This window comes from Mus caroli, unplaced genomic scaffold, assembly GCF_978045245.1.
Source record: "Mus caroli unplaced genomic scaffold, Mus_caroli_1 scaffold_7, whole genome shotgun sequence".
NCBI classification, from domain to species: domain Eukaryota; kingdom Metazoa; phylum Chordata; class Mammalia; order Rodentia; family Muridae; genus Mus; species Mus caroli.
The window spans coordinates 46,226,784-46,248,583 of NW_028227262.1; the positions used below are offsets into that span (position 1 = coordinate 46,226,784).

Sequence of the window (21,800 nt, forward strand, 5' to 3'; positions counted from 1 at the left end):
TCTACCCTCCACAAATTAATAGCCAACTTTTGTTTTAGTTATAATACTGAGAGATATTTACTAAACTAGATAACTGAACTCAGGAATGAGTGTTCACAACTACATAAAGGAAAGCACTATTCGATCTGATTTTTCTTGCCATGGCGATACAGAGCTGTGATGAATAAAGCCATTTATTACACTACCTTCTCATAAATTACTTTCTTCAGATATAATTCAAAATTTGATGCAACACTAAGCAAAAAATATGCACGAATGTCAAATTCCATTTATTTCATTGCTAAAGAGTTGATAGTCTTTGCATCAAAAATTTCATCTTAGTCACATCATTTCCATACCGTAGAACTAAGTGTTCAGAGATGTTGGTTAACAAACCTGCAAGTAAGGAAATATTGAGGGAAGTCATATCTATTTTGACCCAATATTATACTTGTTTCTAGTAGTAGACACATCATATCATCTAAGAGGAATAATTAACAGAGTTTTCCCAAACATTCTAGATAATAGGGATTTTCACACTACTTTTAGGCTGTCTCGCCCTCGACATAACAATTCAAACCCAGAAGTTTCGCACGAAATAAGTCAAATGTGAGTGTTACTGAGCTCAAGTGACACTTGGTTTATGAACATGAAAATTAGAAGTTCATGTAATAGTCAGATATCATGACATATTATCCTTGTAATTCAACTGTTGTCCAAAACCAGGTTGCCCCAGATGTGATGTACTTTGCAACACTCATCATAAAGCCTGACTATATGTCCTATTTTAATTTTTTAAAATGAGTATTTATCATGTTTTCAATTTCAAGGTATGATTTTATTAGTCTGGGGTAGGGCACAAAAGGCATAGATTGAAGCATAAAAGGCAGAGCCTACACCCAAATGATAAGCTATGATGCTTTGGGGATATGTGCAATCGAAGTTTTTGAGCTGAATCTCTGATAAAGTTGTATTATTTGGGGCTTTACGCTCAAAATAGACTTAGTGCATGAAAAGCGTTCAAAGCGTTTGAGACAGAAAACAGAATGACTCAGTCCTAGGGCATTTAGTTGATTATCAGAGTCATTTTGTCAGTCATTGGAGGTGAATTGCTCCTTGCCATCCCTGCAAGCTTCATCCTCTGTGTTCAAGGTCTGTAGATGTAGGGAACGCCTGCCAGACTGCTGAGTTTAAGATTGCTTATTTTTTCTTCAAAAGCCTAAATTTGTATTTATGCTCAACATCTTCAAATGTCTAAATGAATATGCTGTAATCCAAACCTGAATCTTAGGATACATGTGACCCAGTAGCCAAAAGTTGCAGCTCTGAAAAATCAGTTTCCAAACACTACTGATAGGTTATCTCCTTTTCATATAATTGTGGAATTTCAGGTTTGAAGCACCTTAGAAGGACAATCTTGCTCTGCCTTAATCTGAGTATGATATAAAAAAATCAAATATCAGGATAGGAGAGATACCTTAGGACATTAGAGGACTGGATGGTCTTCCACAGGACCTGGATTCAATTCCAAGCACCCAAATGACAGCTTATAACCATCTATAACTCAAATTTCAGAGGATCTGATGATCTTGTCTGAATTTACCTAGCCTCCATGGCACTACCTACAAGAGGTAGATGTGGGGCCGTGGGTATAGGGGAAAGAGGGGAGTGAAAGAGAAACTGAGTCCCACCAGAGTTCTGGTGTTCTGGGCAGGCAGACCTGGAGGACTGCCAACTCAGAATCCCAGCTCTGCGGGTGGTGGACAAGGGGCAGTCCTAGGCACTAGGTTCCAAGCCTCCTGCATCCCATGCTGGATACTATGGAGGAGCTGAGAACAGAATGGGGGTCCCAGAGGGCTCATCAGCCCCAGGCCAAAGGGAGGAGAGGGCAGGGGGAGAAAGGGGGGCACTTGATATTTCCCAGGGGCGAGAGTCCTTGGTCTAGTCTGTGGCTGCAGAGCAGGAAGGCCTTCTGGAAGGTGGTTAGATGCTGCTTTTTAGGAGAAAGCCTATCCCATCGTTCAAGCAAGAGGGGTCTTGATGAGCAGAGACATTCTATGATTTTAGAGCTTTATTGTAGAAAGGCAGGGAGGAGAGAAGGTAGAAAGAGAGAGGCTGGTCATGGCCACGTGGAGAGAGGGGGGAAAGGAGAGAGAGAGAGAAAAAGGGTTAGAGAAGAGAGTAAGAAATGTGAAAGCTTAAAGAGAGAGAAAGGTGGAACCAAGCAGCCCCTCTTATAGTAGGTTGGGCTATCTTGCTGTTGCCAGGTAACTGTCGGGAGGAACAAACCTGGGTTTAGTCAGGTAACTGTGGGGGTGGAGTCTAGCCAGAATGCCAGAAGCTTGGTACCTTGTCTGCCTGACTGATAATCATAGAATTATGGAGTTGGGGGCTCTGTGGTGTCAGGCACCTGACTCTAGGAACGTGGCTCACTTTTTCGTCCCTTGTAGAGTTCTCGACTGGGTCACCGGAGCAAGTCCCATTCAACCAAAATAGGCTGCCTATCACAGTTCCACAGGTAGAGAGATATAGACGTGGGCAAAACACCCTTGCATATGAAAATAAAAATAAGTAAGTGGAAGGAAACAATAAGTAAAATCAGGTAATTCATTTAATTAGCTTGAATGCTGCTGTTGTATTCTAATTTTAGAACTTTTATCCTAGTATTTGGAATGGCCTACGACCTAAGAACAGCATATAGGGAGTAGGTTACCCATACTCCATTTAACGTCCCCACACTCATGCACATCAACGGGGCATTACAAAATGAAAAGAACATGAAGGGAAGGGGACCTGTTTGGAAAGATCCAGCTGTAGTTTGAGGGGAACAATAAGTAGTGAGCAGTCCTATATTTCATCGAATATAGCCATTAAATAATCAGTTTAGTAAATACGTTAATAAAGGAGGATTTAGTGTTTGTTACTTCTGAATAAATCCATGGTTTGTGTAACTGATTTCTACTGATTTCTTGAGAGTTTCAGTGGTTTGTTTTTTTGTTTTTTGTTTTGTTTGTTTGTTTGTTTTTCCCCAGGACCCTTGCGTCCACTTTATTTCTGGAAAGTAAATAGCCAGAGCAAGCGTCCTGCAAGGCCTGACGACTGAAGCATCTTTGCACAGAAGCTCAACCTTTGCCCATTCTGGTTTGTTTTAATGGCAAAGGCAGCTGCTACTTTCAAACAAGTCATTAAAACCAAGAAATGGGCTCTGCTTCAGCACTCAGTTCTGCAGTAGATTACTAGTGGAGTGCTGTTGCCATTGAGAGTGCTATTATGTGTGTGTTCCAGCTAAGCTACTCCTGTGTAGTACCACATTTACAGTACTTAGAAGGGAGTGGATTGGGTGTACGTGACCCAGAGCCCAGAATCTGCCAAACAGAAACAAGCAACTAGTAACAGTAGATGCCTCTCTGAGGGTTCTGCATTTTCTTTCCCTGTATTTTTTTAAAGTACCATCAATATGGCAATTGAACTAACTTCTCCATGTAAGAAGATGATTTTTATCATGAATTTATTTTATATTATAAGACATATATTAGTTAGAGGAATAAAACCTTGGTAAGAGTTGTCATCTGGAAATTGCTGGTCAGTCTTTGGTCAGCTAAAAGGATTTCTAGTGGTGCTCCAGGCAGGCACAGAGGCTGACTTGTGCTCTGATGCTGATTAAGCACTAATCCTAATATACAGTTTGTGTAGGTATTTGTATATCTGGTAAATATAGTTACTGTCTTCTGAAGGCATAAAACTCAGGGATGGGGCAGGGGAGTAAAAAATAAGTGATGGCAGTATGCAGTAATAAATATGTTGTGTTGTTTAAGATGTAGAGACATCTTTCTAAGAGTCTGCAGTTAAAACAGAAGGCTACTGAATGGCAACTCCCAGGAAGGATATTTGTAAGAATACCAGGGTCATCTCTCAGTCCTCTTGTTGCCTGTATATTACTGCCCAATGGTTCTCCAGAATTAGAAAGTATGTGAAGCTCCTAGTTGAACTTCCTTTGTAGCTCCAAAGATCAATTATTAATATTAAAGAAAACAATAAAATTTTTGGAATGCCCAATTTTATTCTGATGGATTTGTGTTGACTTGAAGTTAGGTATGTTAATAAATGCAGTGTAACTCGCGTGGGACTTAATGGTCAGTGTGCAATATTGACACTCGGGAACAGGCATTTTTCAACCAATAACATTGAATAGAGGCATCTACATACTATGCAGGACTGAGAATCCTATCTTTATGTGACTGGTTTGCGAGAACCAACAGTTTTTCTTCTTTTCTCACTCAGACGCCTCAGGAGACATCAGATGAGTGGGTTTAGGAAAGACTCATATTTTGGGACATTTGAGAATGTTTTAAAATGATGGTGGTTTAATGTTTTTATTCATTGCTATGATTTGTTTTATTTATATATAAATCAGTGCAGAACATACCTTGCAATGTCACTCACTCCCCTAAAAGCAATAATAATTGGCAATTCTTTAAGAAGGAGAAATCTGTGTCTGGTCCAGAGGTTGTCAAATAGGGAAGGAGAATTTATCAATGATAGGTGGGCGAGATGGCTCAATGAATAAGATTGCCTGATTGAATGAACCCTTGAATTCAGATCTCAGCTCCAAGTGTGTCCGAAATGCACCCTAACCCCAGAATTGTGGCCTTTCTAAAGTGTAACTCGGAGTTCATTGAAAGATCCTTCCTCAAAGGAATTAGGCAAAGAGTGAAAAAAGAAGGCGTTAGCAAATGCACTGATACACACACTTATATGTATGTAAACTCCCCTCACATACACACACTATATGTGCATACATAATAAAGAACATACTGGTTATTGGTGTTTTTAACTTATATGTGGAAGTAAGAAGTAGAGAATGGTAAAGCTGGTTGTGTGGAAGGAAATACAGTGCAATTGAATAAAAAGAAAAAGAGAAACAAACAATAATAACAAACACTGCACAGAATTGTTGAAGAATTTGTATTATTTCACAAAAACTAGTTTATTAGTTGTGCATTTTACTGCATTAAATGAATATTGTATATACCGCAACTCATACTTAAGTCAACTTTGAACCATGGGCCACTTAAAAAGCTCAAAGCAGGGGACTCTATGTATTTTGATAAGCTAGCTTCTTTCTAGTTGCCGACACAGTATGGGAAAGGCTGCCTTGCTGTCATTGTTCCGCATAATTTCATCCTACCCCAAAATATAGAACACAGCTTAATCCCTGTCAGAATTTTAAAAAAATATGAAAGCAGGTATCTGTGAAAATGTAAGATGAGGGAAAAGTGACTTTAGGGCTATGAAAGCGAGTCCCTGTGCATGTACTGGGATTTGAGGTCAGATCTCAGAGCTCATACAAAAATTAATTTACAAGCCAGATGGGGCTGTAGCTTCAATGATGGCAGCTGGGCATAGGCACAAGATCAGTGAGGCTCACTGTAAGACCTGTCTCAAAGGAGAAAGACAGAGAGTGACAGTGCAGGACATCAGACATACTTCTCTGTCCTCCATGTGCACATGTACTTGAAGTCCCAACACATACAGGTGGGGTTAGCATTTTAAACAGATAGACCATTACAAATAGAAAACTGGCTTTCACTGACTTGAGGTGTGGTTCCCTTCTAGTATAGTGCCTAGCTGCAGAAGTACAGCAACTTGTAACCACCAGATAGAATGTTCACTTATTTGTTTCTCTATAAACAGTAATGCATAATAGGAATTATTTTCTGTAGAGTTATGTTGTCATAGAAACAATGACCTTATACTAGAGTTTTATAGAATGCATTTCCCAAATACATGAAGGGAAGGCCCCCAAAGCTTTGACCCAAAGTTGTTGAAATTATTAAAAAATCATAAATGTAAATCTTTAACAGTGAGACACTAAGGACCTGTTTCAAGAACTGATTAATAAGCTTTTCTCACATGATGTGAGACTCTTGTGATGAACGTTTCAATGGACTCCAATGAAGGCTGCTGTACTACAGAATGAGAATGCCTCCATTTTTTTTCTCTTGGTATAACACATTGCATACCTCACAATAGCATCCCCCTCCTCCTCCTTCTTCTTGTTCTTCTCTATCTCCTTCTCCTCTTCTTCCTCTTCTTCTAGGTTGAATTTGCTGCTAAACCATATAGGAAGAAAGGGATAATGGGAGAATCATAATTACTAGAGATAACATTCATAAGACAACGCATTATTCATACACTGCAATATGATATTTGCATTGATTAGCATCCTTTTTTCTCAATTGTAAAACACTTTCCAACAAGCAGAAATAGCAACTGAATTAAAATAATACTGTGATGGGCTGTTTTTACAAATCTTCCACATTCTTTAACTCTACATCATTGTTGTTCAAACTGAATATCTGTCTATAGGAATAAATAAGACATTTAATCATTCTACTCAGACAGACTACCAGTGTCCAAGTATCCTCTGTGTAAACTATTATGGATACGAGGTTTTAGTGCATTGGCATTGTTTTCTTTACTTTAGCAAACTGCGATTAAAAGATGAAAGCAGTTTTTGGTAAAAGAAAATGTACCAAGATAGCCTATTTTATTTGAACATTTATTTCTAGCATCAGTGAAACCTAACCAGCCCTTTTTAATTCCAGTTCCTTAATTGTTGAGTATTACTCCACATGTATTCTGCCCTCCTGTTGATGGACAGAGTAGGACATAAAGACTGAAGTGCTGGACAGTTAATTTAGATGTCTAAAGTCTTTCTACCTTATATTGGTACCAGATTTGAAAACAGTCCTACACAGTGTATGCTACACTGTAGCACTTTCCCATTAACCTAATTGCTTCCTAACATTTTCTCATGTAGGAGGTAGACAAATAAGTTCATTCTGAAAAGCATCTCCCACTTTATTTCTCATTTCTCATCTTAAACTTGCTTCATTGCCCTCTTATGTTACTCTGGTATATTCATTGCAATATACATCTTAAATATATTGTGTTCATCTATGCACATATAAATATATATACATATATATACATGCAAATATATATGCAGTTAAATGAACACATGTGTATACTTCCTTCCTAGCGTCCAAATGATGGTGGTAGCTCCCATCACTTCCTTCTGATTCTTTATAAAAATAATGAACAGTCAGAGAGAAATTTGCAAACTTGACAACAACATGAATAAGAAAAAAGCAACAAGAGACCACTTTTTTTTTCCTGTGAGTTCACCTTCCCTTGTCTGGTTTTGGGGTTTTGTTTGTTTGTTTTTATCATGCGCTGGATCTTGCTGTTCCACAATCCACAATGTAACAAAAGAGCTCACCATAAGAACCTATGGCTCGAATGGGTGCTTCTTGACAAATGACGTTATTCTACTTATAAATGATTGTGGTCAAGTTGTAAGGTTGTGATCCAATCATCACAAATGATGTCCTGGTAAAAGAGGGGAGTTTGAGCCTAGAGAGCGAAGCACACACAGAGAAGATTAAAAAGTGACATGAAGATAAGGTGAGCGTGCACAATGCCAAGTAGAAATACAGAATAAATTCTTCCCTCATGGCCTCCAAAAGAAGCCAACCCTGAAGCTGTCTTGCTCTTTGGCTCACAGCGTCAGAATTTGCATACAGGAGGTGCCATAGGTCAATTGACTGCAGGACCTTGTCTATCATGGGTAGGTTTTCACATGCTGCATTATCTTACTTTCAAAAATCTATCACAGACATGTATTATACTAAGATTAACGGGGGCTGGCATTTGTGTTCTTTGAGAGTCTGTATGACCTCTGGCCAGGGTCTTCTAGCTTTTAGTATCTCTGTTGAGAAGTCTGGTGTAATTCTGATAATTCTACAGTGTATGTTACTTGGCCCTTTTCCCTTGCAGCTCTTAATATTCTTTCTTTGTTCTGTGCCTTTAGTGTTTTGATTATTATGTGACAAGAGGAGTTCCTTTTCTGGTCCCATTAATTTAGTGTTCTATAGTCTTCCTGTACCTGTATGGCCAATCTCTTTCTTTAGGTTGGGGACATTCTTTTCTATGATTTTGTTGAATATGCTTGGGTCCTTTGACCTGGGAATCTAAGTTCTCCTCTATTCCATTGTTTCTAGATTTGGTCTTTTCATTCTGTGCTGAATTTCCTGGATGTTTGAGTTAGGACTTTTTTATGTTTTGAATTTTCTCTGACAATTGTATCAATCTCTTCTACAGTATCTTCTACACCTGAGATCCTCATTTCTATCTCTTGTATTCTGTTGGTAATACTTACATCTGTAATTCCTGACCTCTTTCCTGGGTTTTCCATTTCCACTTTTGCTTCCATTTGTGTTTTCTTTATTGTTTCTACTTCCCCTTTAAGGGCTTGGACCACTTTACTCAATTTCTTCACCTGTTTGATTGTGTTTTCCTGTATTTCTTTAAGGGATTTATTTCTTCTTTAAGGGCTTCTATTTGTTTACCTGTGTTTTTCTGTATTTCTTTCAGTGAGTTACTTATATCCTCCTTAAAGGACTCTATTATTTTCATAAGATAGAATTTTCGGTCAGCTTCCTGATTTTCAGGTGTGTTGATGTTCAGGGCTGGCTGTAGTGGGAGGACTGGGTTCTATTGATAACCATGTGTATTGGTTTCTGTTGTTTATGGTCATATGCTTGCCTCTAGTCATCTGGTTATCCCTCGTATTTGCTGGTCTGGTGACTGTCTCATATCTGCCTCTTTTGTCCCTGAGTTGCTTCAGATCTCCTGGTAAGCCTATGGCACTGACTGTAGCAGACCTTCTATGGAGCCTTCCAACCTGGTGGTACGGGTGGGGAGGGCAAGGGGGGGGAGCTGTCTTCAGAGGGGCAGAAGAAGCTGGTGATGTTGCCTTCTCTACAGTACATCTCCTGGGAGGCCTTCAGATTGTTGGATCTTTAGAGGAGCAGTCAAACGGTTGTCCTCTGTGAAGCTGTTATTCAAGGGGGTGGCTACAGACTGTGGCTACAGACTGTGATTTCTGTTTCCCTGTGTGTAGCAGAACTCCAGGAAGGCTTTCAAGTTTGTTGGGTCACTTGCCCTTCCTGCTCTGGAGTCCCTAGGAAGTCTTCAGACTGTGGTGTCAGTTGCCCAGTTGCCTGTGTACAGAGGGACTCCAGGGATGCCTCCAAGCTGTGGTGTCTTCACTGGAGCAGACAAGCTGGTGATCTGTGGCTTAGTTGCCCTGTGTGCAGCAGATCTCCTAGGAGGCCTCAGGCTGTGGAGTCTTATGCCCTGAGTGCACTTGATCTCCTGGGGTGCCACAGGCTGTGCTGTCTTCAGGGGAGCAGACTAGCTAGCAGTCTGTCCTGGCAGAAAGGAAGGGACAACTGTCTTCATCATTTTTTTTTCTGTAGAATAATATTGCTCAGAATAGCTCTCATCAAATTGGCAACATACTCTTTTACTCTCTTTAACTAAAGCTAGTGTTCATTTGGTAGGACAGGGGCAATGAATCTAGAAAGGAAATGGAATAAATAGTCCAATTCTGGTTCATGTCTCTTGAATTCTGCCTTTAATGGTATTGCCTTCCTGACTACCTCTGGGACCGTTTGTCTTCATCTAAAAGGATTCCACTCTCCTTTTCCTCATGGAGATATGGCAAAACCCAGCAGGTTAGAAGTGGGATATGCCCTCCTTTCCCTAGGAATTTAAAATGTAACATTGACTCTCCAAGGAATTTTGTTTCTTTTAGTGAAGGAAGGTTTTTTTTTTTTTCTTTTTTTCTTCCTCAGTCTACATAAAATGTGTATGACATGTGACCATTAGAATTGACCAGGCACAGTTTGATCTTTTATGTGACATTACTTTAGCATCCCTTAAAGCTTGTATTTACATTCAGAGGTACTTATTCCTAGTTGCCAGTAGCTGTTAGGGGCAAGAGGCAAGGAGGAAGTACACCTTAGGATTGAATTTTTGGACTTATTAGACTTTTTCAGCAGTGTTATACAGCCTTTATTTTAAGTTGTAAAGCTAAAAGTGGGGCTTTGCAGCTAGGCTAGCATATAAAAAAAATGTTCCTGTCACAAAATGTCAGATTCAACATCAATCTAAATGTTACACCAAATATATTTAATCAGGCAAGAGGCTACCTTCTGTTATACATCAGGTTTCTGTAGATTGTTATGAATATCTACAGGGGTAAAGGATACACCCTTTTGAACATCAAAACTAATTGAAGAAAATGCTGCATATTCCCTCATGGGTAGCAAAGGCCAGAGTCTGATTCTGCTATGTTTATATTGCTGGCAAGAGTTTAGGACAGCATATCTCAGCATCCCCTTAATACCAATTCCATTCAAATGAAAAAAGACCAAGTGGATTTTGTGTGTTGTCTAAGCATAAAGCATGGGCTCACTTGTCACATAAGCATAAAGCATGGGCTAACCTGTCACATTTCATTATTAATTTCTTTTTTTTTTGTTTTAAAGATTTGGTAGCTTCCACATAGCCATTGATTTTCTTGAGTGCCTTTCAGGATCTTTAAATTTCAGACATGATAGGTATGTTCTTGAGTTCTTAATTCCAGCGTCATCACAAAACACCAAAGTTCAAAAAGCAAGCTAAGGGATAATTTTTGACTGACTGTTTTTTGGACAGAGTTATGCCTTGGAATTAGATACAAATCAAAATCATGAAGGTTTCTATCAGGTGCTCAGTCTCTCCCAACGAATGGGCTTTGCCATTTCTGTCCAGGTATTTATCCTCTCTGCCCCTCCTTGGTTTGGAGGACAAATCATATCCAAGTTGGGAAGGTAACAATGAAACTTAAAATCTTATTTTAACATCCGCCCATTTTTAAAATGTGATTTTTCCCAATAAAGAGGTATCGTGAGAAATATTTCATATGTATTTCAAATAACCTCAACTGTTTATACAATCCAGACTAATGTTGATGGTGTGGCATGTTCCAGAAGCTATGGTACAGCAACGGCTTAGATACAGATTATCAACAATCACATAGATATTCGTTGACCCATGCTGAGTAATAGCACATCCCGGTAAACACATTGCAAGTTGAAAGGTGCTAACGCACCATTCTACTGATCATCTGGTATAGGCAGGAGCTGCAGTATACATTGTTTAAACTTGAGACCATGCTTATGTCAGCCTTAAAGCTGAGGCTTGATAATGAGGCTCAGCTTCATAGAAGATCAGAATCTAGAACTCACATTGCTTCTGTACCACAGTAAACTTGAAAATGTGGCAGAACAACTGAAAGTTGCCACTGTCTGTAGTATAAGGGTAGTACGCACACATCTGTCTTAGTCAGGGTTTCTATTCCTGCACAAACATCATGACCAAGAAGCAAGTTGGGGAGGAAAGGGTTTATTCAGCTTACACGTCCATACTGCTGTTCATCACCAAGGAAGTCAGGACTGGAACTCAAGCAGGTCAGAAAGCAGGAGCTGATGCAGGGCCATGGAAGGATGCTCTTTACTGGCTTGCTTGCTTCCCCTGGCTTGCTCAGCCTGCTCTCTTATAGAACCAAGTCTCCCAGCCCAGAGATGGTCTCACCCACAAGGGGCCTTTTCCCCTTGATCACTAATTGAGAAAATGCCTTACAGTTGTATTTCATGGAGGCATTTCCTCAACTGAAGCTCCTTTTTCTGTGATAACTCCAGCTGTGTCAAGTTGACACAAAACTAGCCAGTACAACATCGTATGGTAAAAAAGTCTTTTAGTTATTGTTTTTGGTTGGTAACACACCTGCATGTTGGATTTTGTCTTTGCCAGCAGTATAACCTATCTTGAGAACAATAAATGTTGTCATTAGAACTTTCTTGACACTACCTTGTATCTCTTTAGTGGATTTTGGAATCTATCATTTCCTTGAACTAAATTAGAATTGTAAGTATAACACCTTGAAAGACTGTAATGCTACAGATCAGTAAAACTAGTTGTACTATTACAAGTGGCTTTGGGACCTTATTATGCTATTCTGACTAATGGTTGTCTAAGTGGTTAGATTCAGTCTCCAGTTCAGCTTGATGACAGGAGACTCAAATCTTTCACACATGTTTGGTCATTCTGGTGTAACTATTCTCCAACAAAGATATTGTCTAGCCTGACAAAGGCAGTACCGCTATCCAGTATAGCTATTCGCTCCTTATAGTGGTTTGGATAAGAATGTCCCCCATCCCCCCAAAGGTTCAGATATTTGAACACTAGGTTCCCAGTAGATAGCACTGTTAGGGAGGTTTAGAATGCATGCCCTTGCTACAGAAGTGCATCACTGGTGGTGGGATTTGCTATAGCCACTCCATTCTGATTTTTGTATATGGTAGAGGATGTGATCTGCCTCAACATGCTGCCCCAGCCTCCATGCCTACTTCTTGCTGCCATGCTTCTCTGCCATGATGGACTCTCATCTCTCAAGAACCATAAGCCAAAGGAAACATTTTCTTTTTCAGTTGCTCTGGTCATAGTATCTTATCACAAACATAGAAAAGTGACTGATATACCACATCAAACAAAACACTCTGATAAGCTGTGTTGTACATTATCTCATAGAAGCCTAGGGAAGTTTCTAGAATTAGGACATCAAATGCTTTACAGAAAAGGCAAAGCTACGTCTTTACATGAGCTCTGCAGCAACTTCTAAACTCTATACACTGACATTCTAAAATGTTGGGTAAAAGGGTTTATTTAAACTAACCATGCTTAGCTTAGCTTTCTTCTTCTGTATACGGACAGAATATGTTACTCATACTAAGAGCATCTTGATAATTAAATATTGCATCGGTGAGTTAAGGACTCATTCCAAAGCATAGTTAGGGATATGTCCTTCATTGGAATGACTATTGTGCTTTTACGTTGTAAGTTTATGACTTACCTTGTTATGGCATGTATGTCTATTTGTGTAATTGCTCTCTGAAGCATATAAAAATGTAAGTTCTGTCTCTCAGAAGATTTTGAAATTATTCAATCTCATTTTGTTTTTTGTCTTACAATTAATGAACTCTCTTAGTCTTTGACTTTATTTTGCCATCCATCTCAGCCTTAGGAAAATTCCTCTTCAATTCGCCACAGCATTCCATGAGAGGAAAGCGTTCTTAAAAAAACATTCTGTGAATTTGTTTTTAAAAAATGCTCTAGCGATGGTTACACAATTTCAGTTGCATAACTGTTTCGTGATAACATTCTCTTTCTCCTTTCCCAACACCTAGTACAATTAGAATTTTGTTTTCATATGTGTGAATGTGACAATTACCTTCAGAAACTGTCCCAGTTCTCCTAAAGTAGGAACACTTTTTGAAAGGCACTTAATCATCTCTGCATCCTTTTGTCTCCTGTGTTATGAAGTATATGAATATCCCAATGAACCATAAACATGGGCTGGCAGCCATGAGTTGTGCGTATTCCTCAAATGTTATGAGAAACGTGTTGGATTTTCATTTCAACTTAATTTTGCAAAGAGATTTATATAATAGAAAAGATTTCTGGTAATGAATTTATTCTCCAAAAACATGCATAAAGTATATGGGCATTGTTTTGGCAAGTAAATGCTACAGCTTTATTTACAGACTGAGATGAATTTTTTTTAAATATGGTGACATTTCTTGTGGATTGCTGCTTTTTGAGGAGTTTACTCACTCTTGAGGATAAACTGATAGATGTTCTTTAACCAAGCAATGTGCACACCGCATGGTATGTGCTGGGAAGTAGGGACAGTTAGGAGTAAACAATAGTTGCTATTTGTTATTTTTCATTCTGGACTGTACCCTATATGACAACTTTCATTTATTCTTCTTATTTTATTCCTCTTCCTATACAGGTGAGCTTCTTTTACAAGGCCCCGTGTTTATCAAAGAGCCCAGCAACAGTATTTTCCCTGTTGATTCGGAGGACAAAAAAATAACATTAAATTGTGAAGCAAGAGGCAACCCTTCACCTCATTACAGGTACAGTGGGAAGGTTGAACATGTAAATAAAATGTGGTGATTGTTGTTAGTGTGCTTCAGTATATTCTGCCATGTAAGAAGTACTAGATACATGAAGCTATAGCTCTGTTGTGCATTCAACCGAACTGATTCCACAAACATTTAAATCTTTTAAGGCACCATGTCTGAATTACAGGAAAAACATCAGAGGGTTTATTAAGTATGCGTCATCTTCTCACAGATTTATGGTATAATTTAATTTATAAAGTTTATAGATTATAAGTCAAGTTATAAAGATACCAAGAACACATTCATTAATGGCGTGAAATTAAGTGGTGTTTGATCCATGTTATTTTTATTGTTGTTTTGTTTTGTTTTCTCTTTTCTTTGTTTTGTTGTTTTGGTTTCTTTTCTTTTTAAATATAGTGTTTTTTTCTTTTCTTTGCTTACACTGGATATGTGTTTGAAGACTTATTAAATGTGGGAGAGTAAAATGCATTTTTAAAATAATTTAAATTATTTTGAAGAGAAAATAATTTCTTTTGTCAGACTTAAAAATCACCTTAAAAAATAAAATAAAAATCACCTTTAAATCCTTGCTTCTAAAATTATGTACAAACGTATTCACTGAAACCTTCAGCTTTCACACACGCACCCACACCAAAAGGTATAAAAGTTAAGATAAAAAGCTAAATTCCCACCATAGAATTAAAATGTCAACATTTGAAAAGTGACCAGGATGTGATGGCATGAGTATCTACATGACTAAATATCAAAATATTAACAATTTCTGCTCTTGGATACTTTTGGTACCCAATTCGATGAAGAGATGAATTATTTATAGTTAGCATACACTGCATCCATAGAGGTGGCTGGGGTGGAGTGTTTGAGACACCTTCATAGCAGCACGCACCTCAAAGTGCTTGTTAATATCTGCATCCATGCTATTTACCCAATTCCTGTACTTTGCAGACGAAGCACCCTTCGTCCTACATTAATAAAAGCCTACCACTCCAAAGTCACCATTTAGATCTTATTGAACCTCTGTTGTTCTCTGAAGCCATATGAATAATAGACTTCAACAATCCTTGTTAAAGTGGGTCAGGCTTTTCTTAGAAAGAGACTTTTATATTTATGCACCTGGAAATGATCAAGGTTAGTCACTTCAATATGCTGAATGTGTACTTCAGGAGCATATACTAGATACGTTAAGAAAATATGCATTAAGCATATATGTTAACTGGTCTGGATAAGGAGAGTCAAGGATACAGAAAGATCTTTACTTGGCTTTTTCTTCTTATTATAGAATATGCAAAGCATAAAGAAAACAAGAAATTGATTTTATGAGCTAGTTAGATGAATTGGTTGTAGTGTATTCAACATCTGGAAATATTTCTTTGTGGGTAAAATGAACAGATCATTTGATGAAGATTCTATCCTGAAAGTATTGTTTCTCACATATTTCTATGGATATCTGACAGCTTATTTGCGCATGGGTTAGATCTGCCCATAGTAGTGCAACACTTCTATAGAGAGAGCTCTAAGTATGAGTGATAAGCATGTAGGTTATTTTTCTGTCATTGATAGAGTTGTATTGTCATATTTATCTTATGAATTATTTCATGGGAAATGTTTTTAGTGAAGAAATTCTCAGTACTTCAAACATTGTCACAGAGGATTGTATTTCTAAATGAGAAGATTCATTATGTTTGTAGAATTTTATCAGATAGGCAGATGTCTTGAGCTTAGAAACCTATAAATCTTTTGTAGAAATTATGCCTTGTATACTAGGTATTCAGCGTGATGTTGTGGAGTTTGAGTGTAAATATATTAATTGCATGTATATAATTTTGCAGAGCTATTGTTAGTGGATTGTGACCTTCTCTTTTATTGCATACCCTGGCATGCCAATTTAGGGTCTGGTATGTTTCATTTCAAGGAAAATCTATAACTGAGAAGAGGAGATACACAGCTCCCATTGATTTGCTGATACAGTGTTTGATAAATGAAGAGATTTAACATGCTACATAATGTGTCAAAAATCCTTAGTTGATAGCCAAATGGAACAGACACTTTTATCACAGCTTTAAAGATTTTCTGAACTGAAGATTTACAAACAATATGAAATCTCACCTTTGCTAAAGGTTTATAATTTCTGAGAATTGAAAGCTAGAAACACACAGAGTTTCTTCATTTTGAACTGCATTAGACCTTCCTATAATAACTCCAATAAAATAAAGTTTCTGTTTCTGTGTGCTGTCTACAGAAGAGACAGTTTGCACTTGAATGGGAGGAATTTAGAGTATTGAAGGTCATACTGATGACTTTATCTACCCCCCCCCGCAAATTTTGCCTTTTAATGTTCCATTAAGTAATATACCTTATTATCATAGAATGATTCAGAAAGAAACACTTGTTTTTTCTTGCTTTTTAATATTTTTTAGAATTAATAGTCTAGATTCAATATAATAACAAAAGTTAATATTTTAATGAAGCAACAAAATAATATTGTATATCATATAATTATAAACTGGTAAGTAGAGAAATAGGAATCAGGGAGGGAATGAGTGACTCGTATGAAATCACGGATTGGAGGTGACCCAGTCAGTCATATTTCTGAAGATTCAGAACAAAGTTTAAGAATCTTAGGAGAATTTGTCCTTAAAAGCTCAAAGACTCCTGGAAACTGGTGTAAACTTGCCCCATGAGAGATCCTGTTCCTTTTATTTCCCCTTTGGGTAAAGATAACTCTTAATTGGCCATATTAGAAATCCTAAAGTTCAGAGATTCTCATGAGAAATCACTCCTATGAAGGTCTAATTGAGAATTTTACTCTTTCTCTTACACTTCCCTGTCTACACCCTAAAGCCCACATTTAAAGGTTAATTAGTATTCAGTCTGACTGTAATTGCTGATGGTACTGAAGAAGGTTACCATAAGGAAGTGTTAATACTTAGTTGTTGTAGTTTTTTTTTTTTTATGTAAAGAATTTTCTCTTATTTCTTCTTTGGGCTTCAAATGCCTAGCATTGGATAAAGATGTCCACATGCAAGATTCACTTTAATATCCATTGATAATATTCTGTACATAAAGAACCATAGATATAAGTTGTACTGGAGTATACATACAGACACACACACACACACACACACACCACACAAACACACACACACACAGACTGGGCAAGTAATTCACTTTATCAATCACATAAAACCCATTTCAAGTGCTTTGTGGGCATACATGTCTAGTTGTTACCATTCTAGAGAGCGTGGATGTCGTATCTCTATTTCTAAGATATCCTATTGTGTACCATAGCTAGTCCACAGCCACCCTGGGTTTCATTACTTGATCATACAGATGTCTTCCGTTTTGGTCTCAGCTTCTTATTGAGCTCTTTCAAATAGGTGAGATATTTTAATCAAGTGACATGTTAGGAATTGTTAAAGTATAAACTCTAAGATAATTTTTGCCTCCATGGGGAGGCTTTTTTTTTTAAGGTTTTTATTTTGTCACTAGGAGATTTGACTTACTTTTTTAAAAAAAAATATTTATTTATTTTTTATTAGATATTTTCTTTATATACATTTTAAATGCTATCCCAAAAGTTCCCTATACCCTCCCTCCGCCCTGCTCCCCTACCCACCCACTCCCGCTTCTTGGCCCTGGCATTCCCCTGTACTAGTACTGGGGCATATAAAGTTTGCAATAACAAGGGGCCTCTCTTCCCAGTGATGGTCGAGTAGGCCATCTTCTGCTCCATATGCAGCTAGAGATATGAGCTCTGGGGGTACTGGTTAGTTCATATTGTTGTTCCACCTATAGTTTTGCAGACCCCTTCAGCTCCTTGGGTGCTTTCTCTAGCTTCTCCATTGGGGGCCCTGTGTTCCATCTTATAGATGACTTTGAGCATCCACTTCTGTATTTGCCAAGTACTGGCATAACCTCATATGAGACAGCTATAACAGCGTCCCTTCAGCAAAATCTTTCTGGCATATGCACTAGTGTCTGGGTTTGGTGGCTGATTATGGAATGGATCCCCAGGTGGGGTAGACTCTTTTAGTTTCCTTAAACAGGATGTCATGGGATGATTATACATGTGTGTTTAAATTACTGAAATTCCATTAATTGTGCTTAGTATAAAAAGAAACAAAAACTAGTGTAATACACTAATTTTTGTTCACCATTTATTCAATGAACAACGTGATGGAAGGAAGTTTAAGTTTATTAATGTCCGTGTATACACACACATACACAGTGTCCTAAATATTATCCTTTGTGTAGCAATATATTGGTATGTAGCACTACCTGTGTGATACATGACTGATATTAATCTATGTATGTACAGTTGTATTTCATTAAAGAGTATAAGTACACATGCATTATATATCATATATCACATATGTAGTTTATATGCTATATAATATTTATTACCTACCCAATCACATGATAAATAACATATTTTAAGTATAATTTTCATCTATGTATTATATGCCCTTGTATGGTTTCTATTATCAAGCAATAACTGATGTCACTATTATCTATTTTTATACTAAGGCAAGTAAAAGCTATCATTCTGTTATCATTGCTGCTAGTTTTCTAAACCTAGATCCTGAAGCTCAGCTCTGTTTGATATCCTAAATTTTCCAGCTATAGAGCTTTGGTTTCTAAGCTTATATTTAGGCACTAACAATATTTTTAAAAATCCACTAAAGTGGTTGCAAAACATTAAAAATATACATAAAAATATCTCCATACTTTCTGAGTCTATTAGTAGATAACTCATGAAAGGTGTATTTGAGGAAAAAAATGAGGCTGTACCACCCTCCTGGCCACAAAACATTCTGGATAACCTTATATCTTGAATCCTCTCTGCATGACTGCACGTGGCTATGGTCCTTTGACATTTCTGTAGCACGGAGTGAATTGTGACTGTGCTTGACTATGGCACCTTGAAATTCATGTACTACAAGGGAATTGTGGTCACCCTGATAGGATGTCACTCTCTCAGGGCAATGGTGTTTACTGTAGCTGCCACGCCAACAGTAAAGGCCCACTTAGTGGCTGGAGAAAGATCCATCATGAAAATGACATGAAAAAATAATATAGGAGATCATATTTCAGAATTCAGTAATACCATAGGAAAACTTCAGCTTCAAAGTGCTAGGGAGTTGCTTCTTTTCTACACACTATGGCTTGGATTAAGTCTTATTATTGGCTTCATTTTAATATAATTCGCCTTGAGGTAACCAAAGTAACTTCTTGAACTCAAGCTGCCTGATACCCTCCCCATAAAATCACCTCTCAAAGAAGAGTTCATCTATCATGCAGTGTCATTAGTTGCTTCTGGTCATATCAAAAAATGTGAAATATAGACCCCGTCATTATTGTGAGCAGTCAATATTCACAAGGAAAAGAAAGGTTGGCTTTTATACATTAAAGGTATCATGTAACACAATAAATCACCTGTTTCTGTTTTATTTTTTTTAACGACAACGAGAGGGGATATGAAACATATTGATTAAAATTAAATCAGATGTGTCACCTTTGCATGCTTAACCTAATCTCACTTCAGATATGAGCATGGGGTGTTCTTATTTCTTATGTCAGAACCACATGACAAGTAGCATGTTTAGGGCAGAATAAGGAAACTTCCCAGAAAATTTAAGTTTTACACAGAGAAGGAAAATCTGCAGGAACATCGCTTATCTCCTTAGAATATTGTAGACACTGATGGATTTGCACTGGGTTATATAGGTTATAACAAATTACATGGAACATCTGTTTTGCATTTGTTAAACTATCAATGTAGTATAGTGTGTTGTGTGTGTGTGTGTTTGTGTGTGTTTATCTATGTTAATATTTAATATGTATTAAAGAAATGGGAGTCTGCATGGTCAAACACGTTTTTACACACAATGTTGTGATTTGCTTTATTTTGTTTTTGACCAAAATACATAGCATCTTAACTCATTTCAATTATTGCTGAAGCCTAAATAGTTATTTTTGGATAAAGTATTGAATATGTAAATTCATACATTCATTCTTTCAAGGGCTGCAATTATTCTCATCACTTCAGTAAACACAGTAACAAACATTGCAATGAACACAAATGCATTTGCTTATTAACTTGAAAGCTGCTTCTAAAACCACAAATTGCTTCTGTGATTACACTACTAAATTTTCTGTCAAAGCCCAAATAAAGGATCGCCTGTTGATTTAACAAGTGCTTAGCATGGGCTTATTTCCTAAACACAACTCTAAACCCCCACAGATTCTGGTGTTATTTGATTCTTCTTGCTTTGTTTTTATCCTGTGGGCCAAAATGTAGGGTTTATTTTTCTCTAACTTGTTATCTTTTAACTTGCAATTATTTTTTTAAAATAATCCTAATACCATTTGCTTTATTACATCTGTTAATTTCTGTTTCAAGGGATGAGACTCCCTAACTTCGTAACAAAGTTGAATTGGAAACTTTGTTGTCTTAAATCACAGTGATGGTAAAATATGTCTGTTTGTATTCAAGTTAGAACATACACTGTGGCTCTGTGTAAGAAGAAGCCATATCTAATCATAACATGGATGAAAAGGAATTATAAGTAATCCAGTATATGAGAACAGTAGGTCATTCTAGGTTTTATCTATTTTGGATGGCATTGACCATACACAGTGAAGAGTACATGGAACCTGAATATGCATATGTTGATGAGTTAAGTTTGATTGCTCTATTCAGGAAATGTCTGTGAAAAATTTATCAATTTATTAACTTATCAATTGATGTGATGCCAAATGTTAGAATTTTGCAAACAGATATGATCAATGTGAAATAGGCTTTTATTGATTAAATTGTATCATGAAGTATCAAAAAGGTAGGCTTTTGTGCTTAATGTACTATTATATGAATTTCACACACACACACACACACACACACACACACACACACACACATTCTCTCTTTTCTTTCCTCCCTTCCCACCAGCTTGTTTATTATTTTGAAGTGCAATTGTGCACATATTTTTGCCTCTTGTAGTTTTACGTTCTTGCATATAACATTGGGAGTGTTTATCTTTTAGCAATCGGGACTATGCAGTTTGAAATGCTTACCTATGCCACATAACAAAATTCCAGAGACTGCTGGTTCCCAAGGAACTTGTTCCCAGTTCCAAGACTGCTCATCTGCTGTAGAGAATTGTCTTCATGTGGCAATCTGCATTCAACTGTACCCTTGGATTACATCAAGGTTAACCTTGTTTTCTCACTCCCTTTATTTGCTTTGCAGTTTTCCTGTTGTGTAGAGGACGTAAAAGATTTACAAAAAGAATGTGAGTCAAACATACTAGAAATCTAGGTTCTAGAAATCTAGAACCCCTAAATTTACCTCCACAGACAAGCATTTTTAATATTTGCTCAGGCGTGAATTTCCACAGGGGTCTGGTTATAAACTGTGTCACACTTAAGGATCAAGCAAAGAAAATCCCAGTCCATCCTCAGAATGAGCCTTTGAACACTGAGAACTGGCAAGAAAGGTGTAAGATCATTCTAGAGTGTTATAACATGATTATGCGGAGGACCTTAATCCTATGACATTTACCACAAGCTAAAGAAACACGGTTAGTCAGCTTCTGAAGCACAGGGTAAATGTTATATGATTGACAGTCCTCTGTGTACAGTACCAAGTGCTGTGGCTCTGGCTGCCTTCGCTCCAGATGCTTAGGCTGAGGACCCAGGATGGAGTGTGGATGCAAACACACTTTTGAAATGCTTTAAAGTAGTTCCACGTGGTAGAAAGAATGCTTTTGGTGCATTTTAATTTTTTCTGATCAAAGAGGAAAATGTAAAGAATTTCCAAAGAACTATGAATTTGCAATACCTAAAAACTTTATTGTGTGATGTGATGGCCATAGCTTACCTTCAGACATGCCCATTCTCCAGACATTGAAATTCATTAAGGTTTGAAGTTCACACTTAAGA

The 21,800-nt window shown here is 37.4% G+C and overlaps 1 protein-coding gene across 4 annotated transcripts in view; it reads left to right on the forward strand.

Annotated features, from left to right (window-relative positions):
- Window positions 1-21,800, forward strand: part of Cntn3 (contactin 3) — a 361,039-nt gene that overhangs the window by 110,578 nt on the left and 228,661 nt on the right. For 3 of the 4 annotated variants that reach the window (XM_021164805.3, XM_029478975.2, XM_029478972.2), the window contains exon 3: window positions 13,727-13,853. In XM_021164805.3, coding sequence (XP_021020464.1) covers window positions 13,727-13,853 — 127 coding nt within the window. Of the gene's footprint in view, window positions 1-13,726; window positions 13,854-20,902; window positions 21,070-21,800 lie in introns of those variants that run through there. The other variant, XM_029478974.2, reaches the window with a different exon arrangement.